Here is a 20,902-nt window from a genome sequence, read left to right on the forward strand (position 1 = left end):
TGTTTCCTGAAAGACAATACGATGTAGTATGCTGTAAGACTATGGGGTTGTATCCTTCAGGCAGAAGTACTACTTTTAGTCATTGAAACTGATAGAATGAGCAAAAAAAATAAATAAATAAATAAAAATAAAATAAAATGAACCCAGAAAATACTTTTATTTTCCCAACAGTTATTTTTTAATCAATTTTTTTTAATTGTCCAATTTTTCAAACAAGGCGTGGTCTTTATGACATCACAAATGACACACTTTGGCGCATCTTTCTACTGCATTTCCATGTTATGATAATCAAGAAGCAAGTTAAATATTGCGCACTACGCTTGCTATCAACTATATTGTTGCCAATAGACGTGAGTAAAGATGCAAATTCAATATTTTGCTCTGTGAATGGCAACAGTGAATGGCATTTCATCATTTGTGATGTCATTAGAAAAAACCTAAACAATGAATGCATATCGATTAAAGTAATTTTTTTCAAATATTAAACTTAAACAAATTATTTAAAAAATGGTCAGATCCTATGTTTTAAGTATGCTCTATAAGAAAAAAATACTTTTAAAATTTTGAAAACGACCCCATTAAAAAATTGAATTTTTGGCGAATTTTTCAATGATGAGGCGAAATTTCATTTTAATCTTAAATTACATCAAAACTTTTCAAGATAACTTGATCAAATTTTCTTTTACATACAATTGGATAAATTTTCCAAAATTGCAAGAAAGATTGTAAAAATCTGATAAAAAACTGCACTTTTAAAACTTATATTTTTTGTCATTTATTGCACTTTCCTTTTCAACATTACAAATCTAATCCATTGAATGGCCTGCGTTTGCAAAGAAATTCAATACTTTAATAGGATCGTTAATGAGAGTAAAGGATCAATTAAAGACAAGGGCATATATATAAGGAGTTCAGGGACCCGGCTCCCAAAATTAGAAAATATTATAGGTAATAAGTAATTATTCTAGGGGATTTTCATAATTAAGGGCAACAAGCACTGTTATCCCATGCTAATTTTATTACCCGAGCAATGCCGGGTACAGGACTGCTAGTTTAAAATAATATTAATGACATGAAATTACAGGACTTCAAGTATTCCCCTTGACAATAAGTAAATTTTGTTTATTGTACATTGGGAAAGTGAAATACTTTTATTGATAATAAATATTAGCATAAGATGAAATAACAAAACATTGTTCAAGTAAGAAAAATTACATGATTTTTTTTTGTTTGAGAAGCAATGTTTTTTGGGGCGAGGAAAAATAATATCTTTTTAGTTTTCAACCCATTTTATTACAATAATAAGAATAATAATAATACACAAAAAACAAATAGATTAGAATACTCACCTCAGAACCTTGTCCTATTTCAACAAAATACTCAACAGAATTTAAATCCCCTAAAAAAGACAATAACTTGATTATAATGTCTCATTAGCAGTTGGCCATCCAAGAAAACATAAGATTTTCTTCTCAAACAACTTTGCTTTGCTCTGTATTAAAACATGCTGTGAGAATATGTTGGAAAATATTGATGTGATTTTATCAATCAAGACTTTGCGCATTACCACCTCTTCCGATAAGCTGTTCCAAGGTTCCACTACCCTGAATTTTTCCTAATATCCATGTTAGCCTGAGATTGAAATAGCTTAAAACAATAACCCCTTGTCCTGTTTTCAGTGCTAAAATTTAGCTCCATAACATCTTTCATTTTAATAAATTTAAACAACTGAATCATGTCCCCTCGGTCTCTTCTTTGTTCAAGACTACATTTTTAGCACTCTAAGCCTGGAATCGTAGTCTAAATGAGAAAGTCCATTTATTAGCCTTGTAGCCCACCTTTGAACCCTTTCCAATATATTAATATCTTTCTTAAGATAAGGAGACCAAAACTGAACAACATACTCCAAATGAGGTCTTACCAAACTTCTATATAAGGGCAGAAGAACTTCTTTAGAATTGTTTGAAATAGATCTATTGATAAACCCAAGCATCTTATTGGCTTTGTTACTAGCTACGCTGCACTGTTGACTAAACTTTAAATCCTGACTTATTAAGATGCCCAGATCAGTAACTTTTTCTGCCTGACTAACGACTGAACCTTGCATTTAATAAATTGTACACTTATTTCCATGCCCTAAATGTAGCACTTGACACTTCACAACATTAACAGCCATACCCCATTTATCAGCCCACTCCGTAATATGATCTAGATCCTCTTGCAGCTGATTTGCTTGTTCTTCATTTTCTGCAATCCCCATAACTTTGACATCATCAGCAAAATAATTCATGTTCCCAGAAACATTTTTGTGAATATCATTCATAAAAACAATAAACAAAACAAGCCCTAACACTGATCCCTGAGGAACCCTGCTTAAAACCTCACTTCATTTAGAATGATTTCCCCTTACAACTACCCTTTATTTTCTTCTGGTCAGCCAGTTTTTTACTCAAATGAAAATTTCCCCTCCTATTCCTATATCAGCTAATTTGCTGAGAAGAGCAACATGCAGTACCTTATCAAAAGCTCTTTGAAAATCAATATAACACACTTTTTGTTATCTAAAGTCAAGGTAACCTTGACATAGAAATGCAACAAATTAGTAGCACACGAGTTACCTTTCCTGAACCTAAACTGCAAACTAGTCAATAGATTATTAGTCTCTAAAAAATTTACTATCTTAATTTTTATCACTGTTTTAAAAATTTTGCAAACCACCGAAGTTAGACTCACAGGTCTATAATTTCCCGCACTACCTTTAGACCCTTTCTTGAAGAGCGGTGTAATGTTAGCCAGCTTCCAATTCTCTGGCACTGTCCCCCAGTTGTAAGAAGCATTGAAAATATTTAAAATTACATCTACTAACTCATCTGCACATTCAACTAAAATTTTTGGATAAATATTATCTGGACTTGGAGCCTTAGTCTCTTCCATTTTTTTCAAATGCAGTAAAACATCATCCCTGGAAAATACAAAGTCTTCAAGCTGTACTATAGATTGTGTCTTGCTGGTGTCAACTGCTGAGATAGTTATCGTTAAAAACACTCGAAAAAAAGTTATTAAGAACATTAGCAATATCACTATCATCCTGAGTTAAAATTCCGTGCTCATCAACCAGAGGCCCAATATGACTATTTCAAACTTTACCTGAATTAGCATACGCAAAAAAACTCTCAGGATTCCTGTCTATGTTATCTGCCAGTCTTTGCTCCAACTAGAGATGAAAATAGTCAGGAAAAAAAACCGGAAAATTTCCGAAAAAAAAACTTTTTTTTTCCGAAAGAGTCAATTTCCACTTCGGAAAAATTGAAAAAAAAATAATTTTTTAAACTTTTCAGGGTTTTAATTGGAATTTTCAACAAAAAGTTATTAGAAATTTCTCACGCTTAAATTCTGATGCAACCCCCCCCCCCCCCCCCACCCCCCCCCCCCCCCCCCCCGTTTTATGTTAAAATACTGTCTAATATTAATGCAAGTTGTTGTATGACAATATAATTTGCATATAGATCAAAAAATGTTTAATAATACTTTTTGCAAAAAAAGCTTAAACTTTAGTGAAGAATTTATTTTCCTTCTTCATAAAACAAACAAGCATAACTTTAATCACTAAACTAGGTTTCTGCGGACTTCAAACCAAATGTACAGGGTGCGGCGAAAAAAAAAATGGGCAAGCAATTTCCCAAGAAACTCTATTAAAAACAAATAAATTAACAAAACACAAAAAGTAATATGAGAAGACCTTTAGCAATCAATAAATTAAATTGGTTTCAAACTAGCAGCCTTTTGCAGTAATACAGAGATGTGACTGCTTATTGAAATTTTCATTCAAGGGCAGCAAGTCCTTTAATCAATCCTATTCCCTACAAAGCAATTGGTTTAGAAAGTCCAAACTTATGTGTAGTTTAGGGTAGACCTTTGACTCTGAAACAGGCCATACAGTGGAATAAATAGGATTGAGGTCGGGCGAGTAGAGCGTCCACTCTAAACATGATATCATGTCAAAAACAATGCTCCTTGCACCACTCTTGTCTTTTTGGCCATATGAATCGGTGTGGAGTTAAAGGAAAATGTCCAGCCTACAATGCTGAAATGCTCTTAGGCCCACAGTACAATAACTTCTAAAATGTCCTTCTGGTTCACTTTTTGATTCATTTTACGGCCCTCATCCACAAAAAATAGAAATTTTGTGTCGCTTGTGCTGCTTCCATCTCAGACCAAGCCTGACTTCGGGTTTTGGCGATATCTAACACTTTCTAAGGTACTTGGAGTGTCTACAGACCAAATCTTATGGTTCTGGGGCATGTGAGCCGGTTGAACGGTAAATCAGTGAAAGGTATCTCTTCCAGCGTGGACTTGCGGCCCGTCTCAAAGTTTTCAGGCATCTTTGGCGTCATTCGAATGCCTGAACTCTTTGGAACTCGTGAAACTTCTGTGTGAAGTGTTTTTTCACTTAGTCGCACTTATGGGTCACAAATTCCCACAAACGATTGCTCTCGTGGAAACCCAAGGATTTCATTGAACTCCCTTTTGGAAGACCTGACAATTAACTGAAATGTTCACTGTACGTTTTTGTACACATTCCGACTATCATTTTGAAGCCACTTGAAACGGCATGCCGTTTCAAATACTGTTTGTCGAGGGACAACAAGCAAACGAACTGTCGTTCTACTTGGTTAAACAACTTAAAATAGCAGGTATTTTGCTTAAAATTGTAAGAAAACCAAAAACAATACATAAACTAGGTAATATATTGTAAATTATTTTCTAATAAAGTGAGAAACAAAAATAAGCTAAGCCCTCATTAAAATGAAATTACCTTTCTTCCATTCAATGATACAATTTTTGTCCAATATATTTTTTGCCGCACCCTGTATACTGCCATGCTAAGCAAAAAAGGGGAATTTGCAGTTGGGCTCAAGCTGAGATATTGTATTTTAAAGTGTGGCTCTTCCATATATTTGATTCAGATGTCTTTTTTTTTAAAGAATTTTTCAAAACAATAGTTCTTGGTCAAATGACCCTAAAACATTTTATTTATTAAGTAAAATTCAAAACAGAGAACAACTTGGTTATAATAACTCAAATTTGTTCAAAAGTGCTGGTGTGACTACTTTTACTACTGTGCTTAGCACGGCCGTATGAATAAACTGAAACTGTAGTTTAAGTTTTGGTTAAGCTTAAGAAACACCAGTTTAGTTTGGTTTGATCTGAGACTGGATTGAAAAAAATCAAAACTCAATAGCTTTCATTTTCGGACAGTAAAGTTACATTGTATTATTTTTCTTTCAAAAAAAAAAAAAAATCAATCATGTTTGAAAGTCGAAAATTTCAATTAATACTTCTAGTTTCAAAGGCAATCTAAAATAGAAAACGTAATTGTTACGATTAGACACCACATTACCCAATATTATTTGCTGAATGACGACTTTACTTATTTCTGGTGTTTGATCATGAAAGCTGTCAGTTATAAAACAAAAAAATTGTTTTTTTTTTTTTTTTTTTTTGTTCTAATTGATCTTACCTTTATGTGTATTTCTGTTACACAGATGTGTGGATATTTCTTAATGCTTAACCTTTTATATGTTCTAAGAAACACAGAGCTATTAAGAAACCCTAATTTTATTCATAAAAAAAATCAAATTTTAAATTTTTTCCAATTTTTCACGAAAAAAAAACGGTAAAAAACTTTTTTTCCCACCATTTCAAAATTTACGGAAATTTTACATCTCTAGCTCCAACTCTCTTTTTTGAATCTATGCCAAATACTTCCTATCTGCACAGTGACCAGTTCCTTTAAACTTATCAAAAGCGGCTTGCTTGTAATTTAGAGCATCGTTAGTTTCCCTGGAGAACCACATTGGCCAAATTTTTGTGTTTACACCCTTTCTCCTGAAGGGAACGTGATCCAGAACCGTTTTTGCTAGATCTTCCTTAAACTCTGCAAACTGGAGATTCACATCGCTATTGTCCAATTCGGAAGTAAAAACTGCTTTCAAACTCTGCTTAAGTGCCACAAAATCAGTATTTCTGAAATTGGGCACAAACCTAAAATTCTCTACTTTGTGCATATCAAATTTAATCCCAAACCTAATACTGTTCTGGTCACTATCTCCAATGTGTTCTCCTACACATAACCCTTGAACAGAACCTTCCATGTCGCAGAAAACTAGATCCAAAATTGCGCCCTGTCGAGTATCCTGAGTTACAATTTGATCTAAGAAACAATCACCAATTACTTTCAAAAATACCTCTTCTCTGCTACTACTGTGGTAAAAATTATTCCAAGCAATTCCTGGAAAATTAAAATTTCCCATTATGATGACTGACCCCTTGCTTGAAATGTCACTAATAACACTAAACATCTGTTCCTCTTGACCCCGGCTTAAGTTGGGTGGCCTATAAATGTTCTCTAAATATAGTTTTTTGCCCTTATTGCACATCAACTCCAATCAAATCATATCAATCTCATTAGGTTTATCATTAATTACCAATTCATTGCAAGTTAAAGTGTCTCTGACATAAAATCACCTCTTTTACCTACTCTATCTTGTCTAAACAAATTATAGCCAGCAATAGATAATAAATCAGCATCATTTTCGGTAGCCGATGTCTCGGTAACTCCAATAATATCTAACCTCTTGTCTATTATTATGCTTTTCAATTCTTCCATCTTGTTCCTAATACTACAAGCATTGGTATAAAAAACCTTAAGTAAGCCCATCTTACTTTCATTTAATGCTGTGCGATTATTTGAATCTCAACTGTTAAAATCTTTTCTCTTATTAGCCACCCTATTTCCATTTCTACTAAAATCCTAATAGTTAGTACCTTTCAAAATCTGGTTTTTAAACCATGCGCCCCATTCCAACTAAGTTTTTTTGATTCTGAAGCCTCTAAAACCACTAACCATTTTGACTCCTGTAGAACTCAGATGCAGACCATCAGTAGCAATCCAATCGCGTTTACATTTACTCCACACATCAATAAACCTGATCTTACACTTTACGCAAATTTCCTTGAGTACCATGTTCATATACATAGCCCGTTGGTTTAACCAACTCTTATGCACTCCATATCTGGGAAGCAAACTAACCACTTGGACATTTGTCGAACTGTTGGTTGCTTTGTCCAACAGGGTATCCCATTCTTTTGCAAACTCATTGTTGTTACTATGGCCTACATTGTTATTTCCCACCCACAAAGTAACTACATCATCTTTATTAAATACTCCCTTCTTTTCAGCAACCATATTTACATCTCTCACCCGAGCCTCTGACAAACAAAATCTAGCCACCTTGCGTCTAACTCTGCCTATTGAGTTTCCCACCTCATGCATCTCTGAATCTCGCGAAATCCCCCCCCCCCCTTTGTTTTCCAGTCTGTTTCCTCAGCAATAACTTCCGCCTTCCTCTGGAATATCCCCCCTTCTAACACACAGCTAATGCCCACCTCCTTTTTACTAACTTCGCCCTTTCCGTCTGGAATGTTTAACCCATCTACAATCCTACAGCCTAATGCTAACTCAGCCTCCAAAGCAATCATCCTACAGGGGACTGTCCAGGATTTTTCACAAGGTCCGTTTTTTGTAAAAAATCAAATAATTTTGAGAAATTTTTTTTTTTTTTTTTTTGCAAAAACAAAGTTTCAGAGTTTTGAGATGGCACAAACTGCATCTTTTATTTTTAAAGTTGAGTGTTTTCCCTCTTTTCTGTTGAGAATATCATTTTCGAGTGTTTTTCTAGTATTTGGGGGGGGGGGGGGGAGCATCACTCTCTGGGGGAGATGGGCACCCCTCAAGTATCAATATTTATCTACCATTCTACATTATGTTAAATAATACTAGAAATGCTATATGTATAGTAGTTAAAATAGTTGTAAGAAAAAAATTCAGGCAGGAGTTCAGCATTTAACTTTTTGACCCAAGACACTTGAAAAGCACGGAATTTCGTTTAAAACTTATAAATTCCATGATTTTTACAAAAATAAAAAACAGTTTTATTTGTTTGCTTTTTAACAAAGCGTACTAAACATTGAAAATTTGAAAAATCTGATGCCCATAGCGAATGCAAAGAGATCGCAATTGTCAAAGTGAAGGCATCAAAAGTATAAAAAAGGCTTGTAAAAGAAATATTTTTAATGAAATTATTTTAGAACTGCAGTTTAGAGTTCTATGATAAACATATCACTAATATCTGGAAGCAGCTGAAGCAAAAAAATAAATAAATAAATAAATATACCATCGATTCAGCATTTTAATTTTTGACTCATAAAAGAAAATGGACTTTCGCTTTAAAAACTCGAAATAAGCTTTGTTACGAAAATAAAGAGACTTATCATTTATTTGCATCTTATTAAAGCAAAGTTAGCTTGAAAAAAGAACAAAATATAATTCTCATAAGGCATGCAAAAAGATTGCATTTTTCAAAATGTAGGTATCTAAAGAAAAAAAGGGTAAATAAAAAAGTTTATTTAAAGTTTATTCTCCTTTTTAGCATCGAAAAATCAAACACATATAACTTTCTCCCAAAATAACAGTTAAACATCGCACCACCAGACGCTAAGTGGCAATAAGTTCGAAGTTGGTAACCCTATCTGAAGAGATCACATTTTCCCCCCACCCCTACTATCCTTTGCGTTTGCATTTTGAAGTTCATTTCCCTGTATATTATTGTTTATTAAATCATGAGCAGGGAGAAAAGTGCCTTTTCAGAGGTTGACACTTTTTCAGAGAAGTTTACAACAACACCGCTTCACAAAACTATAAAGCAAAATTATAAACCAAACTGACTTTCAGCTGTTAATTTCTTTCAAAGAAAAAAACAAGCATTATATTAATTTGGTCGTAGTAATTTATCGCTTACAGGAGAGTGCCACTTTTTTTATTTTATTTTATTTATTTATTTATCAAACATTATCGTTTTTATGTATGGAAATATGCGTTATTTTGATTCGAGATTTGCTCTTTCTATAAACAATTTGTGAAAAATCCGTTTTGTTTATCTGAATTTTGTGGAAGGTTCATTTTGGTTGAACGGGATTTTGCGAAAGGTCCATTTTGGTTTGATCGGATTTTTGTGAAGGGTCCGTTAATGGACATAAATTTCCCCTGGCCAGACCCCTGTCCTAATTCTGATTTCTGAGAGTTCAACACACTTGGTGCAAATGAAATTCTTCTCAGACTCATTCTTCCCTTAAACAAGCAGACCATCTGACATAAGTCACAAGAAATCCACTTGTCCCCTTTACCACTCTTAACCTCCTTCAAAATGCATATAACCCCCATTCTAGCTCAAAATGATACACTTAAAAAGTCAATACAAAAATGCAAAATTGAAGAATTAATGCCAATTATTAGAATTAAAGAAATAATTAATTCTAATAATTAATTGATACAATAAATATGATTAATTGACAATTTTTAGAATTTTTCATCAATAAAAGCCATTTCAATGAATACTGAAAAGTACTGCAGCCCTCTCATGATGTAAGAAATAGGGTTGACAGGATATATTTATATATATATATATATATATATATATATATATATATATAATAAAAGTGAAAAATATTGAAAAGACCACACCAAGAGCTTTTTAAATTGCCACGTCCCGATTCTGTTAACTTACCTTACTTATATGCAATACCAAAATTTCATAAAACACCTGTTGGATTTCGCTTTATTTGCTCTGCCACCAACACCATTGGAAAAAATCTGAGTGTAAAGCTTGAACAGTTTCTCAAAAAAATTCTTGAACAACTTAAACTTCAACAAATGAATTGGTTCTGGATTGTTAATAATAGTGTTGAAGTCATCAATTTACTTAATAAGCTTGATATAAATCACTTAGAAACTTTTGATTTTGAAAACCTCTTCACCAATATCCCACTCATTGAACTTTTTTCCTCTGTTTCAGAACTTTTTAATTCAGTCAAGGATTCCCTTGATTTTAATGAATTGTTTTTTCTTGGTCTTTTTAAATTTTGTATTTTCAATAATTTTTTCAAAAATAGTAATTCATGTTTTCTACAAATTAATGGCATAGCAATGGGAGCTAATTTTAGCTCTACATTAGCCAACCTTTTTCTTTTATATTATGAACGAAAATATTTAATTGACAATCCTTCCTCTACACCTCTTTGTTGCAGATACATTGATGACCTTTTGTGTATAAATTTTCCTAATTTTTCTGAACTCAGCAAAACTATTTATCATAGTTCATTAACGCTCAAAAAGACCAGTTCGAATCAAAATAGCTTTAATTTCTTGGATATCAACATACAAATTAACTCAAATTGTTCCACGACAATCTATGATAAAAGACGTGAATTCAATTTCACAGTCAACAGTTTACAAGATTTTTCCTCCTGCCTACTAAGTAAAAAGGTTTTATTAGCATTATTGTTTCGCAAGCTATCAGAATTAAAAGAATTTGCAATACCATTTCTACATTTAAGCAAGAAATTTCAGTACTCAAAAACTTACTTTTTAATAATAACTTCCCTAAAAATCTAGTTGAAAACATCTGCTTAAGTATTGCCTTCAATGAACATTTCACTTCCTTTGAAACTGTTTAACTGTGTAAATGTATGATACAACCGTGACAAACCATTTTTTTATGAATCACCGTGGTGGATGAATTTTACACGTGCGAAACAGGCGACTCGGTATGCCTATGGACCGATTTCTGGATATGTTTTTATGTTTTGTTGACAAACGGATTGTTTTTTTATCAGGCTGAACAATGGATTGGATTTGGTTACGCGGATTTCAAGGTAAGACAATTTTGTTATTGGCAGGTACTGTCCCGTGGAAGGCTAATTATTGGAACTTGTTTTCCTAATTAGTCGAGGCGAAACCCCCTGCTTTTAGTTTTAGGTTTGAGCTCTAGCTTATTGTTTTTAGCTTAGCAAGTGGTGCGTTTGCCCATTGTTACTCTATATTACATGTACTGGAGCTTAAACATTCTCTTTTAGTTTATAGTTAAAATTTTGGTCTTTTGACCATAATTAATGAATCCTCCACGGCTGATGAGCTCTGGATTCACTCTTTTTCTATTCCTACTTAATAGCTGTTTGCATTTTTCCTTTTTATCATCATTTGTTATTTATAATTTGTTTAATATTTGTAATTTTGTTTGCTTAATTTCATATATATATATATATATATATATATATATATATATATATATATATATATATATATATATATATATATATATATATATATGTATTTAAAAAATTTGTTCTTCTAAGGCAGGATAGCATTTTTCAAAAATCTTTTCACAACTTGCAAGCTTTTTTTTTTTTTTTTTTTGAAAAAGTATTATTAATTGCCTACCTTTATATGAAAACAAATAAATGCAAATTTATGACTTACCCGGGAAATTTTTCTTTAAAAATGAGATGCCATAATCACCAGGAATGCTGTCAAAGCCACATGCTTCCACAATATATATTCCTTTTTCTCTCGCTGCATTAAAGTATTTTGCTTGAACTGTTTCTAAATACTAAAATATTGCATTTTTTGAATAAATTTACAAGTTGCATAAAATTATCACATTTTTTGTAAGTTAAATACTTAATTTAGTGCTACATTATTTAAACAATTGCATAAAAGTACTTAACAAAAACTAGTGTTACAGAAAATAAACTGTAGGGCAAACTGCATTTGTGAATTTTTTTTTTCTACAATATATTAAAATTTTAATCAGATTGGGATTCAATTGACAAAATTATTTTTAAAACGAATGGGAGGAAGTATCTTCCAAGTGACAGCATAGACACCTTCAGTTGAAGTCACTGTAACCTCCCAAAAATGTCCTCATTCGGAAGTTTTGTCCGACTGCTCGGCAAAAATTATCACTTGGTTTATATTGATTTTGTTTAAAGATTACAATTTTGTAAGTTTTTGGGTTATTTTCTACGTGAGACTTTTTTTTTTATGCGGTTCCTATCCACCACATAAAAAAAGGTTCGGGCGTATTTTATAAATATCTCCAAATGAAATAAAAAATTAATATAAATAATAATTTTACATGTAGTAAAGACAATAAAAAAAAGGGCAAACGACATTGCCACTCACAACATAGTAAATATATTTGAATGCAAGGGTTTTGAAGCTAAAAGGAACTCTTTTCAATGTGCATTTAAAAAAGTGGATTCCTTGAAGCGTAGGTTCCAACTGCAGCAATTTTATGCATTACAATATCCTTTCTCACATGATAGGTTAATATTTAAACATAACAATCCATTTTAAAAGAAATTGACTATTCATATGCAAGTATAAATGTATCCATATACACAAGGCACTTTCAGTTTTCTAAAGTCATATTGATCAGAGAACTTTTTTAATTCAACAATCAGTGAACCAGAAACACACCAAGAACACTAGAGTGATAAAAGTGACATCGCAATAATAATAATAATTACAAAAATATGGATAATTTATGGAAGTGTTGACAGTTGTAATTTAGAAGTGTTTTTTAAGGATCTTACATTTTTTGATACTAATGTAAAATGAATCAAATATTTAATTTTTTACCTACATCTACATATATTTGCTATTTTATGAACTAAGTAGAATTTCATGCTTTTTAAGACGTTTTATTTTTACTTTCCAGCACAGAAATAACCCAGTCATGTAAACTTTGGATTGTTTTTCCTACACAGTTTTACACCGCAAAATCCAAGAATTTGATTGCTAGTATTTTAAGTTCTAAGTAAATCAAGGAACATGATGCAGTTCATTGGAAATATGAGTGTGAAGATAAACATATTTTTGGGATATTTACCATTGAAAATAAACATCTGGTTGTTTTTATTTCACGTCACTACTTAGGCCAAGTTTTTGGCTGCTTTAGTTGTTGGCTTGTTCAAAGACATATCATGATCGCTATTCTGTGCTACAAAAACTTTTCATTGAAACATTTTATTTTGTACAAATAGATTCCTTGAAACCTTTTCTAATAATGAATTTATGTTGCCGATATATCTCACACATTGATTTCAACTGATAATGTCACAAGATCAATTAAATCAAATGCAAAAACAAATAATCACAAAAATGTACTATGACAACTAAAATATTTCGAGCCAAGACTCGAACTAATATATAATACACGTTAAAAACAACAAACAAGTTATAAATACAAGTTAAAACATGAAGATTAGTTGATACACTTACATGAAATTCACCACTAATATCCACATGATGTGTTCCGTTTTCAACACAAGCTGATACCACTGCTTCTCCATACAATTTATACTACAATTGCAATGAAATAAAATCAATGCAAAGTTAAGACAGACTACAGTACACTGCATAGTATAGCAAATAAATATATTATACCAGCACAATTCGTGTGGGAAAATGGCAAGCAGCCATTTAAAGAAAAATAGCACATGAATTATTCCAGCACATGGCTCTCAACAGATTTGATATTTGTCCTTAGGAAGAAACAGGGACTTACATTTAGCGAAAAAATGCTCAACTAGAGGGTTGAAAAGCGACCTTTATCTTAACTTTTAACTAAATTTGTAGGGAGAAAGAAAAAGAGGAAACTATAAATATATACATAAAACGCTTATGCGTGGCGCAAAACGAGTCTTTATTTCTTTCTCTCCATTGACAACGATCAGCTTTGTTTTCGTATGATCGTTGTTTACATGTGCTGCAGATTTGCTTCTAGCATTGGAAGTAGTTCAAGTTCTAGCTTTTAAACTCTAGCGGTAGGATTTTCATTTTGGAATGAATGTTTTAGATCACTTGAATATAATTCACAAAGAAGAGAGCAGTGGGCTTGGGAGTCTTTAGATGAAAGATCTGAAGGTAGGTTGGTCAGAAATGCTGCCGAAAGGCTTAGGCAGGCAAATGCACGCCTTGAACCATGAATTGCAAATTGAGTGAGGTCTGTAAGTGTTTCCAAACATATTTCCGCAATGATCATGCACTTAACTGGAGAAAAGAGTTGAACTAACACTGATAGTAATAAAACTGGAGAAAAATATTATTGTATTAAAGAAAAATGCTAATAATAACACTGATACTTATCCTCAAACACCAATTTATTTCATCTGATAGTAACGTGCCTTTTAAATTCAAACATAAACAATTTTCCATTAGATTAGCCTTCTCAATGACTAGAAATAATGCACAGGGTCATGTGCGCCTATGTACAGGGGGGGGGGGCTCAGATATTTTCCCTATGGTTAAGCAGGATATTTTCCCCATAGACATCGATTTCAGTACAGATTAGTTATTAAAGTTTGACATTTTTAATAAATTATTCATTAATGGCTGGAGAAGAGATGTTTTTACATTTTTGCAAAGAAAAAGTACTAAAAGCAAGAAAGTTCTAATTTATAAGGGGGGAGGGGCTTGAACCGCCCCCCCCCCTTCTTGACCCTCTATATGGGTATCCTTGCACAGGGTCAAACTTTTGATAAAATTTGTTTAGATTTGACAAAACCATTTTTCAGTCATGGACATGTCTTACATAAGTCATTCAAGAGTCAGATCATATGATTATGTCTCTGTTGTATCTGAAGACCCAGAAATAAAGCACAGTGGCTCAGTGGTAGCACTTCCACGCTGCAGACCCGGGTTTGATCTACGGGTCTGGCATGATTGACTCAGCCGTTCATCCCTTCAGTGGGTCGATGGAGCACCATGCTTGGGAACTAAACCCTGGAGGGGGTTTGCGACAGGGTTGGCAAAAACCCGGGTTTTTTTAAAAAAGCCCATGGACCCAGGGTTTTTTGGGTTTTTTTAAATAAAACCCAAAAAAAACCAACTAAAAGTGGGTTTTTTAAAAGAAATGTGGGGTTTTTTTTTGTATTTTTTTAGTGAAAATGTAGGGTACTTGTAGCATATTGTAGCGTAAGTATATGGACAAAGCGCAAAAATTGTCTTGGGGTAAAAAAAGCTGGAAAACTAGTTAAAATTCAACGTTTTTTGAAGAAAAGTATGAAAGATGACGAAACCCAAGAACGGTGAAGTTTCAGATTTTTTAGTTTCCATGATTACCAACAGTTAAGGCAAAGCTACTTCTTGAGTAATAAAATCTATTGTTCGTTTTTAATTACATTTTTTTTTTTTTTTTTTGCATTTTACTTTATTATATTTCATTTTGTTATGCAAAACTTCTGTAGAACCTCAAATAGTTTAAATCCCTATTTACTGAATTCCAGCTTAATCAAGACATTTCTTTGAATTTTATGTTGCCTGTTTTTCTATTTCTGTATACAGAGTAACAAATATTAAACTTTTTCGTAAGATAATGAAAATACTGTACATCCTATTCTGTTTTCCGTCCGTCCATTTGTAAAACCTGTTAATTTCTAAAAAATATACCTTGTTTAATCGAGATTTGTGACGTGTTGGTTTCCAGAAAATATTTCACACGAAAGCCTTTTGACTAGAGTAGTTTCCTATGTACAATCTACAAATATTGATAAAATCAGAGGTGACAGGACATAGTCAAGATAATTTGGGTTATTTATTTAACAAGTTAAAGAAAAAAGTTAAGTATATTTATTTAAAATGTACATTGTCTGTGGCGAAGAACAAATAAAATAGAAGTTTGAATTGTAAAAGTATTTAAATTAATTATTTTTTTTAAAAACTTCTTAGAACATTTAAAAAAACCCAAAAGTGGGTTAAATAATGGGTTTTTTTAAATGGGTTTTTTCAAAAAACTTATTGGGTCCAATCCGGCCAACCCTGGTTTGCGAGCCTAAGCGAGCAGGGGGTGATAGCCCCCTAGTTTAATTATAAGAACTTACTTGGATCAGTTAATCAAGGCGGTGAAGGTGTTCTTGTGTGAGGTTGTATATCAGCATCACGACCTGGTATTTTGGAATTTATTGATGAAATAATGAATCATGCTTAAACTAAAGATTAAAGATTTTGGCAAGGTTCGAAAATATTGAAAATATTCGATATTTTGATATATATCCGATATTTTCAATCCGCACAAAATAAAGTCTTCAAAATAGTAAATGTATCCTCAAATCACTATTTAATTTCTTATATTGTTTTTACTATATGTAGACTTAAAATTACGGTTTCCTTCATTATTTATATTTAATATTTCATTTAAAATTCAAATCAATTGTAATTGAGTTAATTTAGCATTAGATGTTTTACTCATTTTTCTTCTGTTAGCTACTTTCACACAGTTACATGATTCAGACATAAAAAATTGGCATTAGTCAGTGCACACTCGTAAGTCACTTTCTTTTTTTCTGACTAATGTTTAATAGTTAATTAGGCACTTGTAATATGAATTAAAATTGTTACATTACTAATACTTTTATGAAAATGAAATAAAAAAGGAATATTATAATACTTTGTTATATTAATGACGTATTAATGCATCATAAAAATATAGTACATAACTTTTTGGTTATTTTAAATAGTAAATGAACAATATTACTATGATTGATATAATTTTTACATTGAAAATATCATAGTTCAAAAAATAAATATCAAAAATATTAAAATATCATGATATTTTCAAAATAAATATTGGATATATATCGTGATATATACCATGATATATTTCGACTGATATATATCGGCGAACCCTGGATTTTGGTATTGGAAATAACTTTGCTTTTTATCAAGATGACAATAAGAAGCATATAGTTTTCAAGGTTTGCGTCTGATGCCTCAAAAATTGTCCACAAATTTTTAAAGTATCTCCTCAATCACAAATTTTAAACCCAATGCAATATATTTGGAGATGTCTGGAGATTAGATTACAAAAGCTATGATATTAAAGCAAAAAGCTAACTAGAAACAGTTAGCTCGAAGTGTGGTTGAACAGTCATTCAGAAATTGCAAAAAAAAAAAAAAAAAACTAAAGAAATCTATTCCCAGACATTTAAAAGCTATTGTAGATGTTGAATGATATAATACTAAACATTAACTTTACGAAAAACTGGATTATTTACTAATGTGTAGATTGAAGTGTACTATGACTTGTGAGATCAAGTTTGTTCTACTTTTTGATTATTAATTTTGCAAAGATATTATTTGATTATTAATTTCAATAAAAGAAAGCAGGGCCTTTATAACTAGTTGATAAGCAGACTAGTTGAACCGAGTACCTGTTACTGATGACTCGATATTTATATGTGAATTATACACTTCTGTTTGTGAAAATTGCAAACTATGAATTGTAATGCATTCTGATCATAAGGACATACTAACTATCAGCTTTATACCAAAGCAGTTAACCAAAATTTTACTAACATACATTTCCAAACAGCAAACTTTTTTTGAGCTCATTTGAAAGTGCGTACATTAAGAAATGATCAATATTCAATGTAACTAACTCCTAATTATGTTTATTGAGGCTTTAAAGTTACATTACTCAAATAATTTTGAAAATGTTTCATTGCAAAAATTACACTCCTGTTTGTAAAAATTGCAACACTATGAAGGAAGCATCATAGTTGAATGAAATTTAATACAGTTGAGTGGTAATGGTACAAATAAATGATTACATTTTCAAACTAAACAAACAATAAAAAGAGATAGAAATTAGTATTTTGTGTGGCCACCAAGCACCTCAATAAGAGCTGCTACAATACTCGGCATGGAGTGAAACAAAGTTTGAATATCTACTTGCCATATTGTTTGTATGAGCAACCAAAGTTCATCTGTCGAAGCAACAGGATGAGGATCACGAGCGAGACGCCGCCTAACGAAATCCCACACATGTTCAATCGGTGACATATCAGTGCAATATGCAGGCCAAAGAGGTAGCTGTACCTGCTGCGAATCAAGATTAGACAGTCCTGGCGACATGTGGACGTGCCTTATCCTGCTGGAATACAGCCCCTGGCAATCCTTGCAGGAAAGGAATAGCTACTTCGTTTATGTATCGGGTACTGTTCAAATTGTCCACAATTTGTAGCAATTGTGATCGTCCATGATATGCTATGGCACCCATCCAGGTGTTCGTCCACTGTGGCGTTCGATAATGCACTCCGGAATGTGCCATTTACCGGCATAGCGCCTGACACGAATTCTGCCATCATGGTGCCACAAATTGAAGCAGGATTCGTCAGAAAAGACGACCTGCTGCCAATCAGCATGCCAGCTCCTATGCACATTGGCTCATCGTAGTCGCAGACGGTGAGGGTTTTGCATGAGAGAAATCCTGTATAAAGGAATCCTTGCGGGCAGCCCACGCTGCAGCAGACATCTTCGAATCGATGAAGCACACAATGAAACACCTGTAGCTGTTGACCACTGTGCTGCCAATCGTCTAGAAGAAGCTGTGCGGTCTGTCATCGCCACACGCATCAGGTGTCTGTCATCGCGAGCTGACGTCACATTTCGGGGTCCACTCCTGGATTTCTGAGCTGTCTGACCCTTGTCCATCCACTGTTTCCAAACACGCATGATTGTGCTGCTGTTACGCTGCACACGAGCGGCTACTGCACGATAAGACAATCCAACTTCACGAAGGGCGATGTTCTGCCCAGTTCAAACTCCGAAATGTGCTCAAATTTCACTTTCTTTCGTCGAAGAGGCATAGTAAAGATTCAGTTAACGTTTACTCTAGCATATAACCACCGATAATCATACACGCCTCGCTACAGTCGTCTATTTTGTATTCGGTTCGATCCGCCATTCAGAGGGGCACTGTTCAGCATATGCATGTGCTACCGGTCTACAATTCTAATCATTTGCATATCATGCCCTACTTTACATCTCCTGCAATTTTCAGCTCACTTGCATAAGTCCTTCGTGGTGTCTCAATTTTCACAAACAGGAGTGCAGATAGTACAACAGACCAGTGGTGTCAGTTCTCGTGCTTGTTTCAAGCGCCCGCTTTTTCACTTCATGTATGTGAATTATAAAAAAATGTTTCTCAATCAGAAAGAAAAGCCTAATGTGAAATACCGTGGAGAATAAAATTATTAATAAACAATTTCTAAAACTTACTGGTCCAACAGTGTTCAATATAAGTTTTGCCCTCTTGCACATATTTGATATAGATGTTGCATCCTGCACGTCAGCAATAACTATAGGTGTCTTCAATACATCAATATCTAAAAATTTAAATGGATTCAAGAAGCTTTCAGTTACATCAAAGCTACAAAATGTAGTAACTTTTTATGAAGTCAAAATAATGCTACAACATGAGTGAAGAAAAAAAATTAAATCAGCTTAAAATCAAACAAATGCAACAATTATTGTTTTAAAATGTTCGGATTATCTGCTGATTATCTCCAGCGAAGCTGCAGCCCTTCTTTATCTTAACTAAGGATGGATCAAGGTTCTGGTTTTGAACAGGCTCATTACTAGAAATGTTGAATTTGCAAAAATTTTGAAGTAAAGGAGAAAAAAGTTTTTCAGGGATGAGGGGGGAGGGGGGGAGAGAAAAAGAGAGGTCCAAGCAAAATTGAAAAAAAAAAAAAAATTCTTTTCAATTAAAATATAGTTTCATTAGTGTTTTCTAAGAAAACATGAAAAACCAGGATACTCATTTCAAAATCTTACAGGGGAAGAGGCAGGGCCGTCCGAACGGGGGGGCGAGCGGGGCAATCGCCCCGGGCACTAAGAAATGAGGGGGCGCCGTAAGGCGCCCCTCTTTTTGACGGAACACGAAGACATTCAAAGGAAATGAGGGGTGCTGTGAGGTGCGGCGCCCCTCATTGTATAAAATGCCCCAATTGTATAAAATTAGGGGCGCCTTACGGCGCCCTCTCATTTTGTGTATCATAGATATACAAAATAGAGAATCATTGCAATGATTCTCTATTTTTTCCTACGACACGAAAATATTCCTCTCTTTAAGTCTCCAAAATATTCGTTTAATTTGTATCATTGAGGCAGATACAATTTCTGAAAATATTAGAATTAAACAAAAGGCTATTCTCCTTTGTCTAGTTCTCACCAAATTTGCTTGAATTCTACCCCTGCTGCAGGAACGTAACCAGAAAAAAGATTTAAGGGGCACATTGAAAAAACAAAAAACAGCAAAAAAAAAATTATTTTTTTGATCCGATAGGAAAAAGGTCAAGAGGTGTGCGGTCAACATTTCAAGACTTTTAATTTTAAAAACGCAATTTTAGCCTTAAAAACGCGATTATAGGCCATGTTAGGGTAAGGGAGGGAGCTCAGAGACTGTTTCTGATCCATTATTTTTTAAAATAGATTGAAATCAATTCCTTCTCCCCCTGCAAGTTTTCGAAATTGAATTTTCAAAAATGAAATTTTAGACAAACTTTGAAGACTTTATAAATAGGAGGATCTGGAGCATTTTCCCAGGAAAATTGCTGAAAATTATGGTCAAATAATGTAAGCAATTTTTTACATTCTGGGGCTTTTCCGCTTAAATTTTTTTTATATGTGTCATTTAAAAACTCATTGCTTGTGATATTAAAGAAAGGCAGCACGGGGAGCCTAGCACGAATATTTTCTTATACTCAAGTCTTAAAACGCAATTTGTAGGGCCATATTTTTAACATTAGGGCCAGTGATTTTTCGAAATTAGAGCTCCAAAAACGAAACTCTGCGCGATTTACGATGTTGTTGAGTATTTGTGGGCTTCTCCCTAAAATTTACAAATATTTGATGCAAAAGAATAACATCTTTGTTTTTAACATATATGAAAGCTGGTATTAAGTTGGTACAAGTAAAACCAAAAAACTCTTGAAAAGAATCATTGGATGAGTCCAGATCAAAATTAAATTTCGAATGTAATTTATTTCGATTAATACATTTTCCATTTATAATCCGCAAATTATTTGTTCGTGTTCTTAGTTTGATCAATATGAATAACCAATTCAGTTTTAATTGTTTGCTTTTTGTCTAGTGGAATAACATTTTACAAGATAAATATTTGGATTTTTAATATTTCCATTTTTCGAAAAGTTTTTG

The 20,902-nt window shown here is 33.0% G+C and overlaps 1 protein-coding gene across 1 annotated transcript in view; it reads right to left on the bottom strand.

The window, feature by feature from the left end:
* Nucleotides 1-19,063, bottom strand: part of LOC129223407 (saccharopine dehydrogenase-like oxidoreductase) — a 33,680-nt gene extending 14,617 nt beyond the window's left edge. Inside the window, exons 1-4 of the mRNA XM_054858001.1 lie at nucleotides 18,962-19,063; nucleotides 13,184-13,264; nucleotides 11,378-11,507; nucleotides 1,350-1,399 (exon numbers count right to left, since the gene is read on the bottom strand). Of these exons, the coding sequence (XP_054713976.1) occupies nucleotides 1,350-1,399; nucleotides 11,378-11,507; nucleotides 13,184-13,264; nucleotides 18,962-19,003 (303 nt within the window). The 5' untranslated portion in view covers nucleotides 19,004-19,063. The remainder of the gene's footprint in view (nucleotides 1-1,349; nucleotides 1,400-11,377; nucleotides 11,508-13,183; nucleotides 13,265-18,961) is intronic.
* Nucleotides 19,064-20,902: the final 1,839 nt, after the last annotated feature.

This window comes from Uloborus diversus, chromosome 5 (genome assembly GCF_026930045.1).
Source record: "Uloborus diversus isolate 005 chromosome 5, Udiv.v.3.1, whole genome shotgun sequence".
Lineage (NCBI taxonomy): Eukaryota > Metazoa > Arthropoda > Arachnida > Araneae > Uloboridae > Uloborus > Uloborus diversus.